The sequence below is a fragment of the Pezoporus flaviventris genome, unplaced genomic scaffold (genome assembly GCF_033815535.1).
Source record: "Pezoporus flaviventris isolate CSIRO_AGI_PZ_B2104156 unplaced genomic scaffold, CSIRO_AGI_Pfla_v1 ptg000003l, whole genome shotgun sequence".
Taxonomy (NCBI): Eukaryota; Metazoa; Chordata; class Aves; order Psittaciformes; family Psittacidae; genus Pezoporus; species Pezoporus flaviventris.
Window position 1 is genome coordinate 8,795,214 of NW_026892551.1, and position 22,119 is coordinate 8,817,332.

Consider the following 22,119-nt stretch of genomic DNA (forward strand, 5'->3'; position numbering starts at 1 on the left):
TCAGAATTATAGGTATAAACAATAAACCTCAAATGTGCGTTTCAGGTAGACAGATCTTTATACTGAAAAGCCTTCTAAACTGGTGACTGAATCAAACCTTACAAATATATACACAAATGAACAGAGAGGATACTATTTTGGTATACCAAAGGAGACTTCCTGACATGGACTGCTGACCAGAATAGGTAGTTTTGGGGAAATGAAGGTATTCTGCACATGGAGAACCAGAAAGAGAAAATCAGTAGTCCTGAATATGTCCATTCCCTTAGGTCTGGCTACGAGATAGGAAGTGAGCAGTGTATGTAACTCATTGTATGTAACCTTGTGTCATGGCTGCTGTCACCAAAATCACCATATACTTTGTGGGCATTTCTTTGAAGAGCTTAGAGAATAAATACATGGAATCTTGTTAGCGTGGGGGTTGAAGTAGTTAATCAAGGGTTTTGAAAAATTCTCTAGTTTTTAATGCACGTATTTATTAATAATCACCTTTCTATATAGGGTAATATATGCATTTCCTTCCTGGAATTCCTGTGAATCTTCTGTTGATTTGGAAAGTGGGAACAGGAACACTGGTTTTTACTGTGGCTGTGGATCTGAACTGTAATTGTATGCACATACGAAGAACAGCATTACTATGTATGGCTTCAAAAGCTGTATATGATCTTTAGTATGCTGATCTACAGCATGTAAAAATGGTGGAGGAAGGAGGTCAAATTTCCTTTTTTACTGTAGAATTTGATTAGTGGAAAAAAGTTGATAAAATTAAGTAATTTTAATGTAAAACTAAAAGGTTTCCAAAATTTTTAAAAAATACTGAGATGATTGCATTTTTTTCACTCTTGACAATACCCTTTAATGTAATTAAGAATATTTCCATAACAATATATATATTGTTACTCTTACCAGGGTTATTTATTATATAGAGATGCGAATAACCACAGTATGACAGCCATAAGAATAAACCCTGAAACCTTGGAACAAGACGGTACAGTTGCTTTGCCAGGTAAGAGCCTCCAGCTACGAGAGGGTTATATAGCATAGCACGTTTACATGCTATATGTTTTCAGGTAAGCAGAAGAGAAACTGAGACAGACTTTGAGATTATGAAGAGACTGCTTTTTTATGACTTTGGTTTGCTGCACTAGGCCAACTGCAGTATTTCATTCAGAGGTCTTCCATCTTACTCTGACTGCTACAAGAATATTGCAACATTTTAGAATGTATGCTCATTTTGATTTAAAGACTCCAAGAGCTTAACTCCCTTCTTAAAGAATTTTTATTTCACCACTTGTTTAAACTTTGAGCATTTGGCTCAGCTGTGACCTTGTTTTCAGTAGCTCTTACATCTAGGTAGTAAACTGTGGCCAAACTCATTTGTATTCAGTAATCAAAGGAGGCTAATGAACATTGAGGAACTGTGCTCCTGCTGTTTAAATTGTGGATTTTCATTTATCTGTTTCGGGTTTTTTTTGTAGTTTTGTTTGGGCTTTTCATTTGGGGTGTTCTTTGCAAAGGAGCCTCATAACTTGTGTCTCTGTTTTGAAGATGAGGATGTTCTCAGAACATCCTTTAATGACCTTCTGGAAAAACATATCTGTTCTTAGCCACTCACAAAAAACAGTAGAAAGGCATAAGCGTATCTTTTGATTGAACAACTACAGCCTTATTCTGTACATCAGAAGAAAGATTTTGTGTTGCATCCTGACATGAATAAAAAGGCACTGATTGAAACCTCAGGAAAAAATCTCCAGGCTTTCTGTATTTCTAACACAAACAGTAATTTTTAAATTGCTTTGTAGAACTGTTCTTCTACTTCTTCACCTCAAGGTAGCTTCAACTAATAGGATCCTTTGAGGTTCTCAATTATGTTGCCACTGGTAAACAAATCATTGCTATTTGTGCAAGGCTTGAGAGACACGAGCACATTGAAAGTCTGCACCTCTGAACTGCTAGCTTTCTTTTTCAAATCTCAGTGACAAATGTCATTCTTCAAGACAGACTGTATTGTGTTTATACTGTAAAAAGTCACAAATTAAACAAGAGCATGCCTGCTAAAAAAAAAAATTTATTAATCTTTCAGTGCAAAAGGAAATTTTGTAACTGCAGGAATACCCAATCATAAATCCCTCAAAGTATTTCACACAGTTGCATTTTGTATGGTTTCTGATGGTGTCGAAGTGGATGCTAGATGTTTTTATAATGCCTATCCTTTGTATTTCAGCCCTTGAACTTGCTATTTTTACTTTCTGCACTTCTGTCAGTGTTACATTGTGAGCAGAGATGGTCTTGTTCTTTTGTCTAGGGCGAATTCAAAGGGGTCCACTTCTGGTTATTTCCATTTCCTGTTAGAAGGAATGAAGGGGAATGGGAGGTATATATCTTGAGGAAACCTAAGTAGGTACATAACTCTAAATAGAGGTGGCTGCTAATAACTCACACCTTGTAGTTCTGAAAAGCCACACCAGATAGAACTGCAGAGCAGTAACCTCGGCAACAGCTGAACACTGATATGTCTCCTACTTGGTAAGGTATTCAGACATGGATGTATCTGGAGTTAATCTGTTTCAAATGCCTGGGTTGGTGATAGTGCATTTAAATAAGGTATTCATATTTATTCATGGAGGTATGCATGGGAGTTGAGGAGTTCATTAGGAGATACAGTTAGGAATTGATCCTAGCTAGAAGTCACATCACCTTAGAAAACTTAGTGAGCTATGGAATGTTATCTTTTCCTTTCGCAGTATGATCCATCTGCTTCTTGAAACCATAAACTTCTATTTCAAAGGGCAGTATTTCTGCTCTAATAGATAATCTAGCAAATCTGACAGGGTGTCTGGAGCTATGAGGCTGTGTGTCAGCATTCTTGTATCTAATGCTTTTGCCAAGCTTCATACACTGTCTCTGAGCTGTGGATCTGTCTTTCCAGTCCAAATACCATAAAGTAATCTCTGAGTTCTATGAGATTTTCTAGGAGATTGAGTCTGAATTTAGAGGAGGTTTTCATCTTGAACTTAACTGTAATGCTTAGAAAGGTTGCTATGCTCTGCTGAAGAAGTTGAAGTTACATGTTATCTGGAAGTTACATGTTATGTGGTTTCATTGTTCTTTGAAATTGCACATGAGTAACTTGGTGCTCAGGACTAGTCACTTATTCTGAAAAGTACTGCTGAGTTTAGCCTAGACGAGCTCAAGAGTACTTACGAACAGGCACAAGATGCTTTGTCATAGACTCACAGGATGTTTTGTGTTGGAAGGGACCTTAAAGATCATCTGGTTCCAGCCCCCTGCCATGGGCAGGGACAGCTAGACCAGATTGCTCAAAACCCCGTTCAGCCTGACTTATAACACCTCCAGGCAGGGATGGGGTATCCACTAGTCTGAGCAACCTGTTTCAGTGTGTCACCACCCTGTGCATAAATATTTAAATACAAAGGTGGTGCTTGACAGTCATCTTCTCTTGAAAGCTCTAAGGAGGCTTGTGATTAACAGATGTCTATAGTTAATGTCCTTTAAGTAAAACAGAAGCCCTTTCTGTTACAGTAATCTTCATACAGTAATCTTGGATAGCTTCATCCCCAGACTAATTTCAAAAGTCATATTGAATAAAACTACAGTAAGAGCACCTTGCTAGCTGAGACACTATAATATACTTTTTGCAGATATTTCACTTGCCTTCCATTTTTTGCTCTCCTCATTAATTTGATAATTAATGCTGGGCCTGGATGTTATCTTATTAAGTGCTAATTTTAGGAATGATTCAGAAGAGCATATGCATTAAACCCCCCAAATCAAACAAAAACACCCACACCTCAAAAACATCCCTGTTCAGATTTTCTATATGAACATACCTACAAAACATCTAAACACCCAAAAAAGTTTACTGTGGGGCTTGCCTCTTCTTGAAATGTCTCAAGAGATTGGCCAACAGTGTAATATGGATCCATTGGTGGCCAGAATATTCTGTTTTCGTGACTGTTGTGTGAGCATTTAATTGTCAGCCATTGAAGTGTTCTTAAAGTTTAGCGATTTTCTGTAACCTTTCAGAAATGTCATTCTTTTTGGAACTTAAGTTATAGACAACTCTTTTGTTTTATCACTAGTACCACTTTACAGCATAGAGAATTAGTAACATGAACTGACTTTGGACAGAGTTTATCAGAGATTGTTTCTGAGACAGCAATATTTCAAACTTCAGTGTATCTGCTGTTCTCCATCCTGTTTGCTGCTTACTGCCTGTGTGGTTCGTACCTGTGTGTTGACTACTTCAGGTCTGTTTCTTCAAGATGTGAGAATTAGAGAAGGCCATCTAATGCATATTCTATTTCTGGTAAGATACTGTATTAGACTGGGCAGTATAGCAGGAAAATGTAAACATGTTTATGGGTTTATGTAATCCTGTGGGGTTTTCCAGCTGTATTATTTTTGTTAGAACATTCCAGCTAGCTAGAAAAACTAGGAAACTTGCTGCGTATGCTGGAAAGATGTTGTATTTGCTTCATTTAGCATTAAATTTGTTAGATAAAATGACTGCTGGATTTTTGTTTGGGTTATGAAGCAGATATTTAGAGTGTAAAGTAGCTGTCCTGCAGTAGAGATCTCTTTCCTGTGTGTAATCAACGAAATGAGCATCTTACAAGCCTTATAATACCATGTTAGTAGTTTTGCCAGCAGAGCAGGAAGGGAAGAAGAGATGGTGTCGAGTCATACTTTAAGACTTGTAGAGAAAGTGGTCACTCCCCTGTCCTCACCACCACCACCCTCCCCCAAAATATGGGCAGAATTCCAGAATTCTTTCCTTACTTGTTTTTCTTGGAAGTAGCTGACCTGTTTTCAGTAGAGGTGCAGTATATTCACATACATGCTTTATAGTTTTTCAGCCTTCCTAGTTTTGTAGTTTGGTATAATTTATAAACAATGGAAAAATGAAAAGAATAATGAAAGGTTTGGTTCTGTTTCATTTATTTCTGTAGGGTTTATATGATGGACTGGGAAATCTTCTTTACAGAATGGCTTTATTAAAAGAAAAAATAAAGCCTTTGGGGAAGGATAAAGACTAACACTCTCAGAAAATTATAATTCAGTTGTGTTGTTATAGTTTAGAATAGCCCTCACAGGTGAACACTAAATGCTTTTGCAGTGAAATTGTACGGTAAGTTCTTAACTTTTATGCAGTGGAGAGTGCTTTAATAAGTTTTATGGGGACAAAGGAGGATTATGCTTTTGATAGGAGATCCTAGCATAAAATAACATGTTATCAGAATGGTAAGATCTCTCTTTAGACAAACGAGAACTCTCATAGTCTCACCGTAATGAGAATAAATTGGAAGCAGAGAACAGTGTCTGTATGTATGCTGATACAAACTGCAGTCTACATCTTTCTCTTACAGATTGTCATACTGAAGGGCAGAATATCCTTTTCACTGATGGAGAATATATTAATCAAATAGCAGCATCTAGAGATGTAAGTCTTACATGTATTGGGTAAACCACTTTTCTCTGAACTGAATTGTTTTATTTTACAATACTTACAGCTTCCTGTTTGGCTTCTTCTTCACTAACACTGAAATCCATGTAGCTAGAGATAACTAGCTAGATAGCTAGTGAGAAACTGCCGCATTTGTGCATAAAGGAGCAGTAGTTTGGTATCTATCCAGACATTTTGATTTTTGATAGATTTTTCAGGTATTTGTCTATTTTTCAGGTAAGTTTTCAGGAAAAAAAATGTTGCTCTTCCTGAGGAAAATAATCTTATGTGGAATAATGTTTTCTTAACATGTTATTGTTCAGGGTCTCTATGGGATAAGCTTCTTAGAGCTTAATTATTATTTTTCTTTTTTTCTAATTTAATTCCCTATAATTGCTTTGGTACCTGTTGGGGAATTTCAGCCAGATTTAATACAAGAGGTATGAAAGATTCTATGTTCAAATAGATTTGTTTTGTTTTGTTTAATACAAAAATTGCCTATTGGCCAAAGCTGTAAAACTAACTAAATGTTTCTAGTAGGGGCAAAACCAGTTTTAGCTGTTCTGTTTTCTTCAGCAGACAGTTATTATGTTCTTAGTTCTGGACAGGTCCTTGTTTTTAAGAGAAAGCTGTAAAAGAGGTATGGTGTGAGGCAGGGTTTTCAAGGGATGCCAGACATGCATCTGTAAGGAAACCAGGATCAATCCATTTTCATGCTAATAGAACAGTTGTGGGGTTTTTAACGTGGCCAGAATTTGGGGTTCTGAACTGGGAGGATTAGAGGGCTTGAAAGACAGATGTAAATAGTTGCAAAAGCAAGATTTCTGTATTAAAATTCAAAGTTAATTATTTCTATAGCAATGTACTATTTTCATAGTGTTCATAGTATTTTTGTAGAAGCCAGTATATATAATATATTTAAGGTCTGTTAGCTCATCCTGTTTGGCATTTTCTTCTTTTCACCTCTATAATAAATGTTACTTTATCAATATGTCCCCTAATAACTTAGTCTGAAATAGTATTATATGGATGTACTTAGGCCATGAAAAGTAAATTAATACATTTATTCCACAGCATAAAGTAGATTTAAAAAAAAATATTTATTTATTTATTGCAGGATGGCTTTGTAGTGCGAATATTTGCAACAAGTACTGAGCCAGTACTGCAACAAGAACTGCAGCTTAAGCTTGCTAGAAAATGCTTACATGCATGTGGCATCTCCTTATTTGATCTGGAGAAAGACCTGCACATTATCAGTAAGTCCGCTTCTTTGAGGGTTAATAAAAAGCCCAGTAATTCAAATAATAAAACTGAAACACTGTCCTTGCCTTTGTTTGGGTTTATTATGTGCAAGAAGGTGTAGCTCAGTTATAAACACGGGGAAGTACGAGGGTTTTGAAAGCACTTACTTGACTCATGGTAATCTATATGCTCAGTCTGAACCACCTTTTTGTCTGTAGCACTATCCATGGTTTTACAGTGTTTTCTTCTAGTTCTGTAATAAATACAATATTATTTGAAGCGTGGACTTCATAGTAGCACTCCTATACCATGTATTTAAGCTACAGAGCTCTTTGCTGTGTGTCAAAGTTAACAAAAGTTCAAAGTACTGCTGGCTGTATTAATGGAAAAGAAATGCACTGAAAAATACTAAATATGTGGAAATAAATTCTTTGCATCAGAATTTCACTTGCAAAATTCTTGGTGTCTGTGAAGTTAATTTGGAGAAATATCAGTTGGTTTTTGCTTTGGGTTTTTTTGTTTGCTTTTTTTTTTTCTCTGTTAGCTGTCTGTTCTTGGCGCTATCAGAACAGATGCATCTTTGGCTACATGGAGCTTTTGTCTGACTAGTTTCTCTTATGCTAATGCTTTTCCTCTTTGAACAGCTCTGTCAGGTCTATCCCGGTAAACCGCCTTGTGGCAGCACAACTTTGTTTCACTTGTGACTTTCTTAGAACCTTCATTATGAGACGTTCTCCCTGCCAGATTTAGGTCTGTAAACTGGTCTGTGAAAGTGCCTGTCTAAACTGTTCAGTTAACGCAATCTTACTTGCACAGGTACAGGGTTTGATGAGGAATCAGCTGTCCTTGGTGCTGGAAGAGAGTTTGCTCTAATGAAAACTGCTAGTGGAAAGGTACTGAAAATGTTCCTTAGTAAAGAACAAATTACATCAATGTATTTCTAAATGCTTTTTAATTTTCCCCAGTTCCTTTCTTGCCTTTTTAGTATGTTAGAATGAATTTATATGACTGTATTTAAAAACATTTTTGGAGCCCATGTTAAAGGGAAAAAGACAAATGGTTATTTGAAAGCATAAACAGATGGTGTTGGAAACATTGAGAAATCTGTGGCTTGGGTTTATAGGAATTGCTGTAGCCGATCTCACTTAGAGACAGTATGAGGCTTTGTTTTAGATTTGAAGGGCAGAATTACCTTTTGTCTACAAATGATGTACATTTGGGAATTTTTTACCTCATTACTTTGCATAAGTCTAATCCCTGTAACTTGTTTAAATCACAGCCTGATTTTTCTGATACCTCGGAGAATTATTGAATTTCCCTATGCAAAGTTTTTCAATTCATTCCTTTAAACCTCTTTGGAACGGTTTCATATGTTGGTTCTGCTCAGTGGAGACTGTATTTCAGAGGCATTTGAATATTCATTGAAATGTAAAAATAATTTTGCTTTCTGTCACTATGACTTTTTACATGATTTACTGTGTTTCTATTTTGGTTTGGGAAACTAATGTTATTTAGCTTGTATAATCAGAGTTCTTTGTTTTCCTGTGTTCATAATTGTGGCGTTTTTATTGAAATAAAGGCCTTGCTCTGCTGCTTTCAAAACAGTGCAAGTGCTGAAAATGTTCGTAAATAAACGTAACCATTTTTTCTTAATAAAATTTAATGGCATGAAATGGCATTTAATGGCACAAATGCGTCTTCAATATAAAATAAGCAAATTCCTAGTTTTGATATGTAAAGTTCTGTGTCTAGGTATGAAATACACTTTATAAAACAATGAAAATGGCTTTAAGTGCCCACGTAGGTTAACACACCCATTTTATAGAACTATTGAGAATCATGGTTGTAGAGGAAACATTTTAGTCCATATTTGTAGTTTTGTTTGTTGATGTGGAATATTTTATTCTGTGTTATGTACTCTGTGGCCACTGTGAATTTACTGAAAATAAGTTTTAAGAATGTGTTGAAGCATATTCAAAGTTGTAGCAATTTGGTATTTAATTTTTGTTTTTTTATTATTATAGTACCATTTTGGTTTTCCGCAAACCAGACATTTTTCTGAAGTCTTCTAAATGCTTAGTTTTCTCTACGTAGTTTCTTCTGAGCAGCTCTTTCTTTTGGGTTTAATTTGTCTAGCCAGACAATTATATATGAAAACTAACTGTGGCACAGTAGAAAGCACATTTTAAAACAAGCAGAATCTAATCAGAATGTTTCCCCCATTAAGATGAAATGCACGGGTTTAGGGTAGAGGTACTGAAATGAGAAGATTTAAAAACAGTGCAACTTGAAAAATTATGCAAGTTTTAAGTGCTGTGGTGTAACTGAAAATGATAAACTGTTTTCTTCTAGATATATTATACTGGTAAATATCAAAGCCTTGGTATCAAACAAGGTGGTCCTTCAGCTGGAAAATGGGTGGAACTCCCAATCACAAAATCTCCAAAGATTATTCAGTTCTCTGTTGGACATGATGGCTCACATGCCTTACTTGTTGCTGAAGATGGGAGCATATTCTTCACAGGTTCTGCTAGTAAAGGAGAGGATGGTGAATCAAGTACGTATTATGCTCGCTTGACTAATGGTTGATAAAAGCCTATTAACCAACTTTTAATTTGGAAAATAAAGGGTTTAACGTTTTCCAAGAACAGGTAAGCATGCCACTGGGTTTGAATTTTGTGTGAGCCCCAGGTCCTGACTACCAGTGCGACCACGTTGCCCAGCAAGAGTTGCTGATCTTGCTTTTACTACACTTTGGATTGTGTGATGGGAATGCTATTTTAGAGTTCTCCTGAGAAAAGGCAGTCGTGTGGTCAAGAGGCCATGCTGTCTGCCTGGGACTTTGAAGTACTGAAGAGCCAGACTTTTGCCTCTTCACAGTTCTTTTAGAGAACTTTGGAAATGGGTGTTTTGCCAGGTAGTGCCTCTCCATAATGGACAAGTGCATTGATTAGAAACTGTAGAAGCATGGTCTTCTGTCTTCAAGCAGAACTTTTCAGACATTAGAGAAGACAATCAATTTGATTAACTACATTAATGTATTCCGCAGGAATGTGCAGGGTTTCCAATGTAATGTGACTAAAGTACAGTGATACATATGGAGTGGATTCTTGAATGTATTCAGGGGGAAGGAAGTTAATAGTAGTACTAGTAGTACTTTTACACATGTGTGTAAAAGTATTTGGATAACAAACTTGGTATGTGCTATAGTAACTTTGTTGAGTCTTCTTAAATGCAAATCTACTTAAAACTATGTGGGACAAAATCATGCTACTTTCTCCGGTAGATGTAAAGGAAATTTAAGAGATTGAAAGAAAAAGATTGCAGAAAATATACTTACAGGCACAAATTTCCTGATTTCTTTGAGGCATTATTGGGAAGTTAGCCAAAACACAATTGGACTGATTATTTTTGTTGCGTATTTAATTAATCTACAAGATGAAACAGAACTTTAACACTTTGAAGTAAATTGCTATCACTGCTTTTGTTTGAACTAACAAAATTTAGGTGAGAAGATTTAGTACTTTACTAGATCTTCTTACTGAAAAGTCCATCTGAGAAACTGATCAAGGTCTGAGTTCTTTTGAAAGCGCAGCTCTCTTCTGACTTACCCAATTCTCTTATCCACTCTGAGCCAAATTAAGAAGTGACAATGCACAAGTTTTATTTTTTTTTCCCCAATTTCTTTTAAATTTGTGTTGGGAGACAGGGTGTGTGTGTGTTCTTTGTAGAAAGTTGGTACTTGTCATCAAGTGAAAGTAGTTGGCGGTTCTCTCACTTGCATGAAAATTAGCAGACAGTAATCGCAGCAGTGAGTGGTTTTATCCAGTCTTCAGCTATGTTGTCACTGTTTCATTTGAGGCCAGATTTCAAACAATAATATTGGGGTGAGTTGGGGGGGATTTAGTACTTTTTCCTCCTTTTTTTTTCCTCTTGTCGGAATATGTTGTGACTGAAAGTTTTTGAATCAGGGTTTTAATAAATAGAGGATTTAGTATGTTCTTAAAAAAAAAAAAAAGAACTCGTGTCACATTTCTTTGTGGATTTATTGTACGTATATTGCCATATATATTCTCCTCAGTTGGCAGTGAGGACTTTTTTAATACGCTCTGCTTTGTGAAGTTCACAAAGTTACTTCAGTATATGTGTGTGTGTGTGTACATGTATATAAAAAGGTAACCTTCAAGAGTCATTCCTGAAAGTTACCTATCTAATGATGACTTCATTTGCCATAAAATTTTTTGGGAGAAACCAGTATAATTCAATAAAAATTAGACCAGGAGATCATATAGATGGAATTTGGTGGTTTTTTTTTTTCTTTTTGGTCAGTGGCAATCCAAAAACTAACTCCTAATTAAAAAATCAGAAAAAAGAGAAAAAGTTACTGTGGTTTTGAAAGTTTGGGATTTTTTGGTTTTGGGTTTGTTTTTTTGTTTGGTTTTTTTTTTTTGTAGAATGACTTGTAATTTATCTATTTATTTAAAGCTAAAAGCAGACGGCAGTCAAAACCGTACAAGCCTAAAAAAATTATTAAAATGGAAGGAAAGATTGTCATATCTACAGCGTGCAATAATGGCAGCAGTTCTGTAATTTCAAAAGATGGAGAACTCTACATGTTTGGAAAAGATGCCATTTACTCTGATAGCACAAGTAAGTTAATACTTGTTTTTTAAGTGATTTCTCGACTACGATAATTAAGTCTGGAATGTTTTAGCCTGTGGAATTTTGTGTGTTTCTTGCTCTCCTAATAGAATTTTCTCATTTCTGCTGATTCAGCCAAGTATGACAGAAGGATGGAAAGAGTTTCATTAGATTCTGTTAAAATATATAACAGCGCTGGTGACAAATGCCTGAATGAATGCTTCCACTAAGAAGAAAAGATAAAAAAAGATAATTTGTTGTATTAATCTGACACTAAAAGGCCACACAGGGAAATGTCACAGGAATGAGATGTTATGAATAAAGGCTGTAGGAAACCAAGCCTTATACATTGCTCACAAGACAGACTGTTTTGACTTCACAGGTGATCCAGTACATTTCAATTTAAATGAAATATTAAAGAAATAAATTTCAATGGCATTATGACAAGTTAAGAATTGTTTTTTCAGAACAAGTGATTTGCAGCAGTGTTTGCTTTGGCTTTCCTTCCTTTGCAGGACAAATGGTCCAGGCCTAATTCTCCTTTTACTTTTTATTCTAGCACTTGTTTTTTTGTATTTGCTGGTTTTCTTCGTTCACATTGATCTAAAAATTTATAGCATCCACCAGCAATTTTGTTATAGTCAGTGAATTTTGTTTCTTACGTAGAAAATGCAGTTTATCACTCAACTGTTCAATGTCTTACAGGTTTAGTAACAGATTTGAAAGGCCATTTTGTGACTCAAGTAGCCATGGGCAAAGCTCACACCTGTGTGTTAATGAAGAACGGTGAAGTTTGGACATTTGGTGTAAATAATAAAGGGCAGTGTGGACGAGACACAGGCTCCATGAGCCAGGGAGGAAAAGGTAAGAGACCTAGATTTTCACTTCTGTTTGCTGGAAAAGGTTACAAGTGAAACCAAGCATTTTATTATAATTCCAATACTAAAGCTTAAGTATATGAAGCATGCTTGCATGCTTAAAAAAAAAAACAACAGGTATGGATGCTTTCACTTCAACTGCTGGCTATTTAGTGTTCTGCACATACTAAGAAACTTAGTTACATTTAAAAAACAAAGTTCAGTTACTCTTCTTTAGTGTGTGAAAAAGCTTTTATGTTAAAAAAAAAAAGAAAAAAGAATTAAACCAAACTCATCACTTCTTGTCTAGCTATGTGCTGTTTTCCTAGTAAGAAAAAAATTTCTACCTGCAAACAGCATTTAGTCTTGAGGCTTTTTTTGCCTAAACAGGCATAAATGCAAGTCTACATCTTTCTCTACACGACTGAACTTTCCCATTACTCCTAAGTATAGGTATAAAAAATCATACTGATTCACCTTTGCCTGATTGGAGTATTTTACATATGACAAGTAAATGACCTGTTACTTGCATACCTAATATAAATGCTTCATTTCCCTCTTAGTTGTAAAACCTAGCTATATACCATGCCCATGCTCAGAGAGGTTTTAAAAGTGTCATTGTGCTGGCAGAGGGTGCAAATCAGGCATGCTTTGCCATTTCTTTTAAAACCTGGTCTGTGAGTGTTTGTCATAGCTTCCTCAGTAGCTAATGTTGGCCACACAAAACCAGCTGTTTCTTGTTTCAATATCTTAATTAGGTTTTGGAGTTGAGAACATGGCAACAGCAATGGATGAAGATCTAGAAGAGGAGCTGGATGAAAAAGATGAGAAGTCCATGATGTGTCCTCCGGGCATGCATAAATGGAAGCTGGAGCAGTGTATGGTGTGCACTGTATGTGGAGATTGCACAGGCTATGGAGCTAGCTGTGTTAGTAGTGGGCGTCCTGACAGAGTACCTGGAGGGTAAGGAAACATATGGAAATACACTTGCTATAGTATGTGGGTTGTAAACTGAGTTGATGTATTCTTAAGCTTCAGTCTGAGGTGAAATCATATATAAAAAGAAGCTGCGCTTTTAAAATCAGAAGTAGGCTAAAATTTTTCTAACTATCTTGATGGTTGTAGGTGATTTAAACACATTTCTTTACATTTCTTTAGCCTGTAGGCCTTTATTAGGAGCTATTGAATATGAGCACCAGTATAATCTTTCTCGTGACAGAGCTGCTGGCTTTGGTATAACCTTCTTAATCCTATGATGGAAGCTTTTTTATCTTGCTTTTCTAGTTGCTTTTATCTGTCACCTCAGGGTTGAGCTGCGTAAAGGGCCACTGCTTTACATATTGCCATTACTATTTCTTCAGCATTGCATAGACTCATTTTTTTCTTATGTTTTCATGTGGTTTATGTTTAATTGAATGGAGAAAAGATAATGCTGAGAAGTCAGTTCAGATATGTATGGTCAGTGTGTGCGCCCTGGCACCATCCAACAGCAACTAGATTTTAAACTGCTATGCTTTCTGTTTATCTTGGGAAAATGACATATCCACAGTAGAACAAACTAATAATGTATGTTTTAGTTACCAAGGCATCAGTAATGCATGAAAATAAAAGATAGTTATGAAGCAACTCTCTTTGCTGCAGAATCTGTGGCTGTGGCTCAGGTGAGTCGGGCTGTGCTGTATGTGGCTGCTGCAAGGCGTGTGCTAGAGAACTGGATGGCCAGGAAGCAAGGCAACGAGGAATCCTTGATGCTGTAAAAGAGATGATACCTTTAGATCTCTTGCTGGGTAAGTGATACAAAATTAGCAAGATTACTTTTAATTTTCTTTCTTACTACACTTCCTCCCCCCCCCCCCCCCATTACATATGTTTATACTCTTTAATAGACTCAATCCCACTGCTGACTTCTGAAACATGATTTGGAATAACGCATTAGTTTAGAAATAGGCTTGTTCTCTTCAGTTAGTATTTTGATTCTTTTGTATGTAAAGCTATCTTAAATAATCCAGTTCTTTCTTTCCAGTAAAATTACTGAAATTTTAGAATTACAGGACAGTGTTAGTATAAAAGTGTTGAAATAGATGAAATATTTCTTACCAAAGAGATATATTGGTGATATAGCAAAGTGGCATCATACTGGTAAGTGAAATATTTTAAACTTGCCCTTCCCTGTAGACGTGTGCCATTTTGATCTGTGTGGTTATGATACTAATGCTGATACTATGAAGTTGTTCTTGTCCTGCTTTGGTAGCCTGAAAATTTTACTATAATCCTTTTATCAGGGTTTTTTTTGAAGTCACATAAAAGATTAGGAATATTGTTTTTGCAGATGCTTTCTTTTTTGGTCTTAGAAATTTTCAGAGTGAAAAACCTGCCAGGAATGTGAAAATTGCTTTAAAAAAAAGAACCCAAAACACCTCCCACCCCAGCTTATTTCCCCCAAAATACCCATCTTAGAGGAAAAGATACCACTTGGTATGATTATTTGAAACTACAGTTTGGTATCTTTTCATGTAAGATCTATCATCGCAGCATTTTTAATACTGTATTTTTGGTACTGGGCAATTGAAGATCAGACTTTCCTCCTTCTGTTTTTTTTGGTAATGTTTAGATTTACGTAGAGCCCTTAATCCTGCATGGATTTATGGATATAGTATCTGGTATAGAAAAGGACTATAAAACAGTCAGATATGTGGCTTAAAGTATTTATACCACAAATTTATCATGGGTGTTGTGAGGGAACAGAAAATTAGATTCTAATACTTAGTGTGGGATTTTTCATGGGTTTTTTCCCTCAGAAATAAAGCCAAAGTTAAATGGAAACTGGAAGTGTTTCTCTTGGTAAGTTAACACTCAGGACCCCAAATAACCTCAGCGTGCAGTCCTGATACTTCCATACAAGTATTTCTAAATATGATTTGGTTGTGTATGACTATCATAGAAGTAGATTTATCCTGATGGTGATTGTGGCAATACCAGCTCTGCTTCACAGCTCTGTTCTCATGCATGACCAGAGAGGAGTTCTGTTTTTATGGTAACCCCTGCTTTGCTAACTCCTCTCTTAATGGGATTGACAACAGCTCTGATCCTGTGTTGGGCTGGGCATAGTTTGAGGTGAGGGCATTGACCACGTTTGTCTGGAGAAAAAAAGCAGTGCTTCCAGATGGAGTTTTTGTTTGATATTGGAACAAGGTATATTTTTTTAGGAAGTTGCAACTTGCTGAAAAAATGTTGGAAAAAAGGTTTTTCTTTTACTAGTAGCTTTATTGTTGTGTTCATTCAAATTGTGTTTTCTGTTTTAAAAATGTGATTTCTCAGTTTGCTTCAAATTCCTATTAGCTGGCTAGTTTGTCTGATTATAGACTGACATACATGTGCATTGAAGTAATTGCATACTTTTTAGTAAGCACAAAGCATATAGTTGTATAGCATTCTAAAACCAAAAAATACCTGATCTATTTAAAATGTTTTTAAAATATAACAAAGTTTGTTTGTTTTAATAATTCTCCTTTCTGAAACTTTTTTGAAAATTTAGACAACTGTGACAACTCATAACTAAATATAAATATATAAAAATATATAAATATATAAAAATATTTATATATAAATATATAAAAAAATACTAAGTACTGTTAATTGTTGTTGGAATTGGGGCAGTTTCATGAAAACCAGGCAATTTGGAGATGAGGCCTAAAACTCTTTTTCAGATTTACTCAACTCCTTTATTTCTAAATACTGTCAGCGCCATGTGAAGAGTAGGAAATAAGTAGGCTTTGGTTTTCATTTACTCTCACTTCTTCTAGCGTTTATTACTGTCATAACAGTTGTTAGAAATAGGTTTACATATTTTATTTTGTTAATCTACGTAGCTGTCCCTGTTCCTGGAGTTAATATTGAAGAGCACCTTCAGTTACGGCAAGAAGAAAAGCGGCAACGTGTAAATAGGAGACATAGGTTGGAAGAAGGAAGAGGTAAGTGGCTTTCTTACTGATGAGAGGTTTGAATAGTTCAAGCAAACTTCTTAGTCTGTTTGCTAAGAATGGCAGTTGATTAGTTTTGCTCTGGTGAGCCAATACAGTAACCAACCAGAAATCGAAATCTAAATAGCTAGTTTATTTAGCATGCTTTTGGAAAATTGTGAAAAATTTGCTTGTCTACTCATAAGAATCAGAATTTTAATGGTAAAGAATAGCATTTTTGTATCAGTTTCATATAGTAATTTTTTTTTTTGTTTCCCAGCTGAGTAATAGTCTTCTAAAATGTAGATGCTAAAGCATATTTTCAACTGAAGTGTTTATATGCCTTTTTATACAAAGAATTTAAATGACTGCAAGCCTGTCCAGTGCTAGTTACCTATAATACACATTATTTGATTACTGTTCTAAATTATTTTCTTTTGTATAATAGTAAGCAGAATTTCTTGTTTTATGAAATGAACTTTTCGCTCTTTGAATAGCATAAAAAAAAAGACACACTGAGTTAAAACCAAACAAGAAAACACTGCATAGTTTCAACATTTTTTTACCTTGTGTATTATCTGGCTCGGGAATTGTTGTTGATTTTCCACAAGAAATATGTTGCTGTTACATTCCTTAACAGGTTTTCAGCACTCTCTTTAAAATACCTCGGTGTCTTAGTCTAGTAAATAAAGCTGAGTGATTTAGACTGGTACAAATCATAGTATTTTAGTGAAGCATGAGGATGTGGTTGGTAAGATTGGTGTGTGTTGAGAAGAGGAGCAACTTTATTGGAATGTTATGCTTTTCGAGTTCCTGCTGTGTTAGTAAAATACCATTTTGATTCTTCTTTTAGGAATTACATAGATACAAAATGCACATTGTAATCAAACCTGGCTTCTATACAGGATGGCAGTGAACCTTGTGAGGCAAACTGACTTTATTTCACTTGCATGTAAGAAGTTACTGGTCTTGTCACAAACAAGGAGCAACAGGAGAGATAAAGATTATTGTGTCCTGTGCATACGGAAAAGGATGTTTGGAGGGCTTTTTTCCTTCAATCTTTGTGGTTAATTTTAGCTGTGAGGTGAAGAGAGGAAGCCGCCTTTTCTTCCTTTGTCTGGGTCATGTTGGAGCTGCATTGCATACTGCTGGCAAATATTAGGTACAGCTAGCAGTCATTTTTTTTCTTAAATCCTCACTGAATGTCTGGACATTATTGAAGCTGCTGCTGTTCAGCCCAAGAAGGTAATGATGGTAGAGCTAAGAGGCAAATTTCAGTTGGGGAAAAAAAAAAAGCAGCAGAGAAACATCTCATTTTGCTTCCATTTCTGTGGTTAGAAGTAAAACCAGAGCAACTTACCTATTTTGTGTACCATCTGTCTTTTGGAAGCAAATAACTCGTCTCCCTCCACCGAGCCCCTCACATGTAGACACACACACACGCACGCACACACGCACACACACGCAAAGTTCTCTTTCTAACAGAGTCTCAGGGAATCAATATCAGGAATGTGTTGTTATTGTTGGCTTGATAGGTATGTAGGGACTATAGCTAAACAGATATTGCTAGCGAGCTTGTTGCACACATCCATTCTGTAGCAAAAGAACATTGAAATGTCATACCTATATGGCTACTGGAGGTAGTGGGGTATGTCTAGGGGGAAGGGGTGGAGATTATTCTTCTGTTTTGCTTCAGAATGACTTAAGTGATAAAGCTGGGGATAGTTTTTCACAAACACTTAGAGATCTTGATTTACATAATCAGGTGTGAAAATTTGATTTGATAATTAATCTTGATTTACATAATCAGGTGAAAAAATGGACTTCTGTTGCTTCTCCATCCAAGTGCTGCAGTTTTCCATGAGTGGCTGTAAAGATAACACCATTCTTGAGGGCTCTTACAGTGCTGCTCTCTTCCTGAGAGAGACCAAGAATATTTAAATAATTACTAGGTTTTCATTTTGCTATGCAAAAAAGGTTTTGCACCCTGAAAAAAGAAAAAAAAAAAAAGGCAATCTGCATATTCTTTTTAACATTAGTATAACTTTGCTTTCCCTAAAAACTAGTATTTGTGCATAGGTAACTTAACAGAATGAAATAGCTGTTTAGAAATCCAAAGAAGTGTTTCAGCCTTTCACTTCTCTGCAAACATTGCTTACACAGTTCAAGGCCAGATTAGCATTTTGAGGGTACACAGTGTTTTGTTTGTCAGGGTTATGATGTCTGGGTTATAGCGTGTTCATGTATGGCTTGTTCTTTTACTCTTGATCACTGAGAAACAAACTGTGTAGTTTTTGATAGTCAGGAGTAGGATCCATCACTGAATGTTGCTGATCATTCTTTAGTTACAATTGGTGACCTTTATTTAACACAAATATTTTCAGCAGATCTTGAATGTTATGTGAACAAGAGGACTATGAGAGCTTTTTAAATAAATAAGTATTTTATTTCTAAAACAAGCAAGCAAGCAAACAAACAAAAATAAATAAAGAAACCTCTCATTCCTTTTGCCACCGAATGTGTTGAAATTGAGTATAGTTTAGGACAGAGGCATAAGAGCACAACTTCTGGAAGTATCCTGGTTTCCACACTGCAGGCTTTTAAGTGGTCTAATTATTTGTGTGTTTTAGTCCTGTTACAGTGACCTCTGATTTATAAATACGTTCCAGTGATCCACTTGAATTAAGGGAGAATGTGATGGTTATGACTACAGGTATGGCAGTTGTGTAACTCTTTCACGAGGTCAGTTGTGGTCTCACATATGGAAGATGAGTATGATCATTTTTATTTGCATTTTTCTGCAAATATAAAGTATGACTTTGGGGGGGGGGGCAGAGTAGCTTTCATGAATAGCAACAATATCGGTGACCGACTTAAATGTTACCGTATTTTCAATGAAGAGCAGTTAAATCATCTCTCAAGCATGTTACAAGTCACAGTAGCCTGCTGCTGTTGTAAGGGATGTGTATGTATCTAGGCCGTTCAGCAGCACCGCCTTGAGTAATAAGTATCTTCAGAAATTTTAGGTGCTAATGCTGAAGATTTTTTCTTTTTTCCTTTTTCTTTCTTTTAATTGAGACCATAGAATCACAGAATACTTAGGGTAGGAAAGGACCTTAAGAACATCTAGTTCCAACCCCCCTGCCATGGGTAGGGACACCTCACACTAAACCATGTCACCCAAGGCTCTGACCAGCTCAGCCTTCAACACCAGCAGGGATGGAGCATTCACAGCTTCCCTGGGCAACCCATTCCAGTGCCTCACCACCCTCACAGTAAAGAACTTCTTCCTTATATCCAATCTAAACTTCCCCTGTTTAAGTTTGAACCTGTTACCCCTTGTCCTGTCACTACAGTCTCTAATGAAGAGTCCCTCCCCAGCATCCTTATAGGCCCCCTTCATGTACTGGAAGGCTGCTGTGAGGTCTCCACGCAGCCTTCTCTTCTCCAGGCTGAACAGCCCCAACTTCCTCAGCCTGTCTTCATATGGGAGGTGCTCCAGTACCCTGATCATCCTCGTGGCCCTCCTCTGGACTTGTTCCAACAGTTCCATGTCCTTTTTATGTTGAGGACACCAGAACTGCCCACAGTACTTCAAGTGAGGTCTCACAAGAGCAGAGTAGAGGGGCAGGATCACCTCCCTCGACCTGCTGGTCACACTCCTTTTGATGAAGCCCAGGATACAGTTGCTTTCTGGGCTGTAAGCACACACTGAAGCTGGATCATGTTCATTTTCTCATCGACCAACACCCCCAAGTCCTTCTCTGCAGGGCTGCTCTTGAATCTCTTCTTTGTCCAACCTGCAGCTGTGCTTGGGATTGCTCCAACCCAGGTGTAGGACCTTACACTTGGCATGGTAAAACTTCGTAAGGCTGGCATCAGCCCACCTCACAAGCGTGTCAAGGTCCCTCTGGATGGCATTCCTTCCCTCCAGGGTATCAACCAAACCACACAGCTTGGTGTCATCGGCAAACTTGCTGAGGGCGCAGTCAATCCCACTGCCCATGTCAGCGACAAAGATGTTAAACAAGACCAGTCCCAACACTGATCCCTGAGGGACACCACTTGTTACTGGTCTCCAGCCAGACATTGAGCCATTGACCACAGCTCTTTGCGTGCGGCCATCCAGCCAGTTCTTTATCCACCGAGTGGTCCATCCATCAAATTGATGTCTCTCCAATTTAGAGACAAGGATGTCATGTGGGACAGTGTCGAACGCTTTGCACAAGTCCAGGTAGATGACATCAACTGCTCTACCCCTGTCCATCAGTTCTGTAGCCCCATCATAGAAGGCCACCAGAATGGTCAGGCAGGATTTCCCCTTAGTGAAGCCATGCTGGCTGTCACCAAGCACCTTGTTGATTTTCATGTGCCTTAGCATGCCTTCCAGGAGAATCTGCTCCAAGATTTTGCCAGGCACAGAGGTGAGACTGACTGGTCTGTAATTTCCCGGGTCATCCATTTTCCCCTTCTTGAAAATGGGGGTTATATTTCCCTTTTTCCAGTCATCAGGAACTTTACCTGACTGCCATGATTTCTCAAATATGATGGCCAGTGGCTTCGCAACTTCATTTGCCAGCTCCTTCAGGACCCGCGGATGGATCTCATCAGGACCCATGGACTTGTGCATGTTCAGATTTTTAAGATGGTCTCGAACCAGATCCTCTCCTACAGTGAGCGCAAGGTCTTCATTCTCAGTCCCTGCATCTGCCTTCCATGACTTCGATGGTGTGGTCAGAGCCTTTGCCAGTGAAGACCAAGGCAAAAAAGTCGTTAAGAACCTCAGCCTTCTCCAAATCCTGTGTAGCCAGTTCTCCTGATAGCTTCTGGAAAGGGCCTACATTGTCCATAGTCTGTTTTTTATTTGCTATGTACCTATAGATTCCCTTACTGTTATCTTTCAGATCCCTAGCCAAATTTAATTCTTACTGGGCCTTAGCTTTCCTAACCTGTTCCTAGCTTTCCCGGACAACATCTCTGTATTCTTCCCAGGCTGCCTGTCCTTGCTTCCATCTTTTATAAGCCTCTATTTTCCCCTCTGAGTTTTCTCAGCAGCTCCTTATCCATCCAAGGAGGTCTCCTGGCCCTCCTACTGCACTTCCTTCTAGTTGGGTGCAACACTCCTGAGCTTGCAGCAGGTGATCCTTGAATATCAATCAGCAGTCTTGGGCCCCCCTGCCCTCTAGGGCTGTATCCCATGGAACCTTCCTAAGGAGGTTCCTGAAGAGGCCAAAGTCTGCTCTTTTGAAGTCCAGGGCAGTGAGCTTGCTGCACGCTCTTCTCACTGTCCTGAGGATCTCAAATTCAACCATCTCATGATCGCTGCATCCAAGGCTGCCCTGGAGCGTGAATTTCCAACGAGCTCTTCCCTGTTGGTGAGCACGAGGTCAAGCATGGCACCTCTCCTTGTCGGCTTCTCTATTACTTGCAGAAGGAAGCTGTCTTCCACACCATCGAGGAACCTCCTGGATTGCTTGTGCTGGGCCGTACCGTCGCTCCAACAGATATCAGGGTGGTTGAAGTCCCCCATGAGGAACAAGGGCCTGTGAGCGTGAGGCTGTTCCTATATGTCTATGGAGTGCTTCATCCACAGAGCCCTCTTGATCAGGCGGTCTGTAGCAGATCCCCACAGTAATGTCCCCCATAGCTATTCTCCTTTTTACCCTGACCCACAAACTCTGTTAACTGGTCACCTGAAATGAGTCACAGCAGATTATGATATCACTTGCTATGACAGAATTGTAAGCAGTAAATAATTTTTATGTTTAGAATCATTTATTCGTGTTGCTTCACTCTGTAAAAAAATTATTTATGACAAATTAGATTTGTTAAAATTAACAGCAGCTAAAAGTGTTTCAGTTTGGGACGCTAAAATTATAATTTAAAAAAACCCAGGAGTTTCTTAATATTATTTATATTTCTTTGCTGGTTTTGGTGCAACAAGTATATGCAG

General features: G+C 37.5%; 1 protein-coding gene across 1 annotated transcript in view; it reads left to right on the forward strand.

Annotated features, from left to right (window-relative positions):
* Positions 1 to 22,119, forward strand: part of MYCBP2 (MYC binding protein 2) — a 182,462-nt gene that overhangs the window by 42,525 nt on the left and 117,818 nt on the right. The window contains exons 8-17 of the mRNA XM_061445258.1: positions 910 to 1,006; positions 5,391 to 5,464; positions 6,585 to 6,723; positions 7,526 to 7,602; positions 9,062 to 9,266; positions 11,195 to 11,359; positions 12,056 to 12,214; positions 12,966 to 13,170; positions 13,849 to 13,994; positions 16,077 to 16,178. Of these exons, the coding sequence (XP_061301242.1) occupies positions 910 to 1,006; positions 5,391 to 5,464; positions 6,585 to 6,723; positions 7,526 to 7,602; positions 9,062 to 9,266; positions 11,195 to 11,359; positions 12,056 to 12,214; positions 12,966 to 13,170; positions 13,849 to 13,994; positions 16,077 to 16,178 (1,369 nt within the window). The remainder of the gene's footprint in view (positions 1 to 909; positions 1,007 to 5,390; positions 5,465 to 6,584; positions 6,724 to 7,525; positions 7,603 to 9,061; positions 9,267 to 11,194; positions 11,360 to 12,055; positions 12,215 to 12,965; positions 13,171 to 13,848; positions 13,995 to 16,076; positions 16,179 to 22,119) is intronic.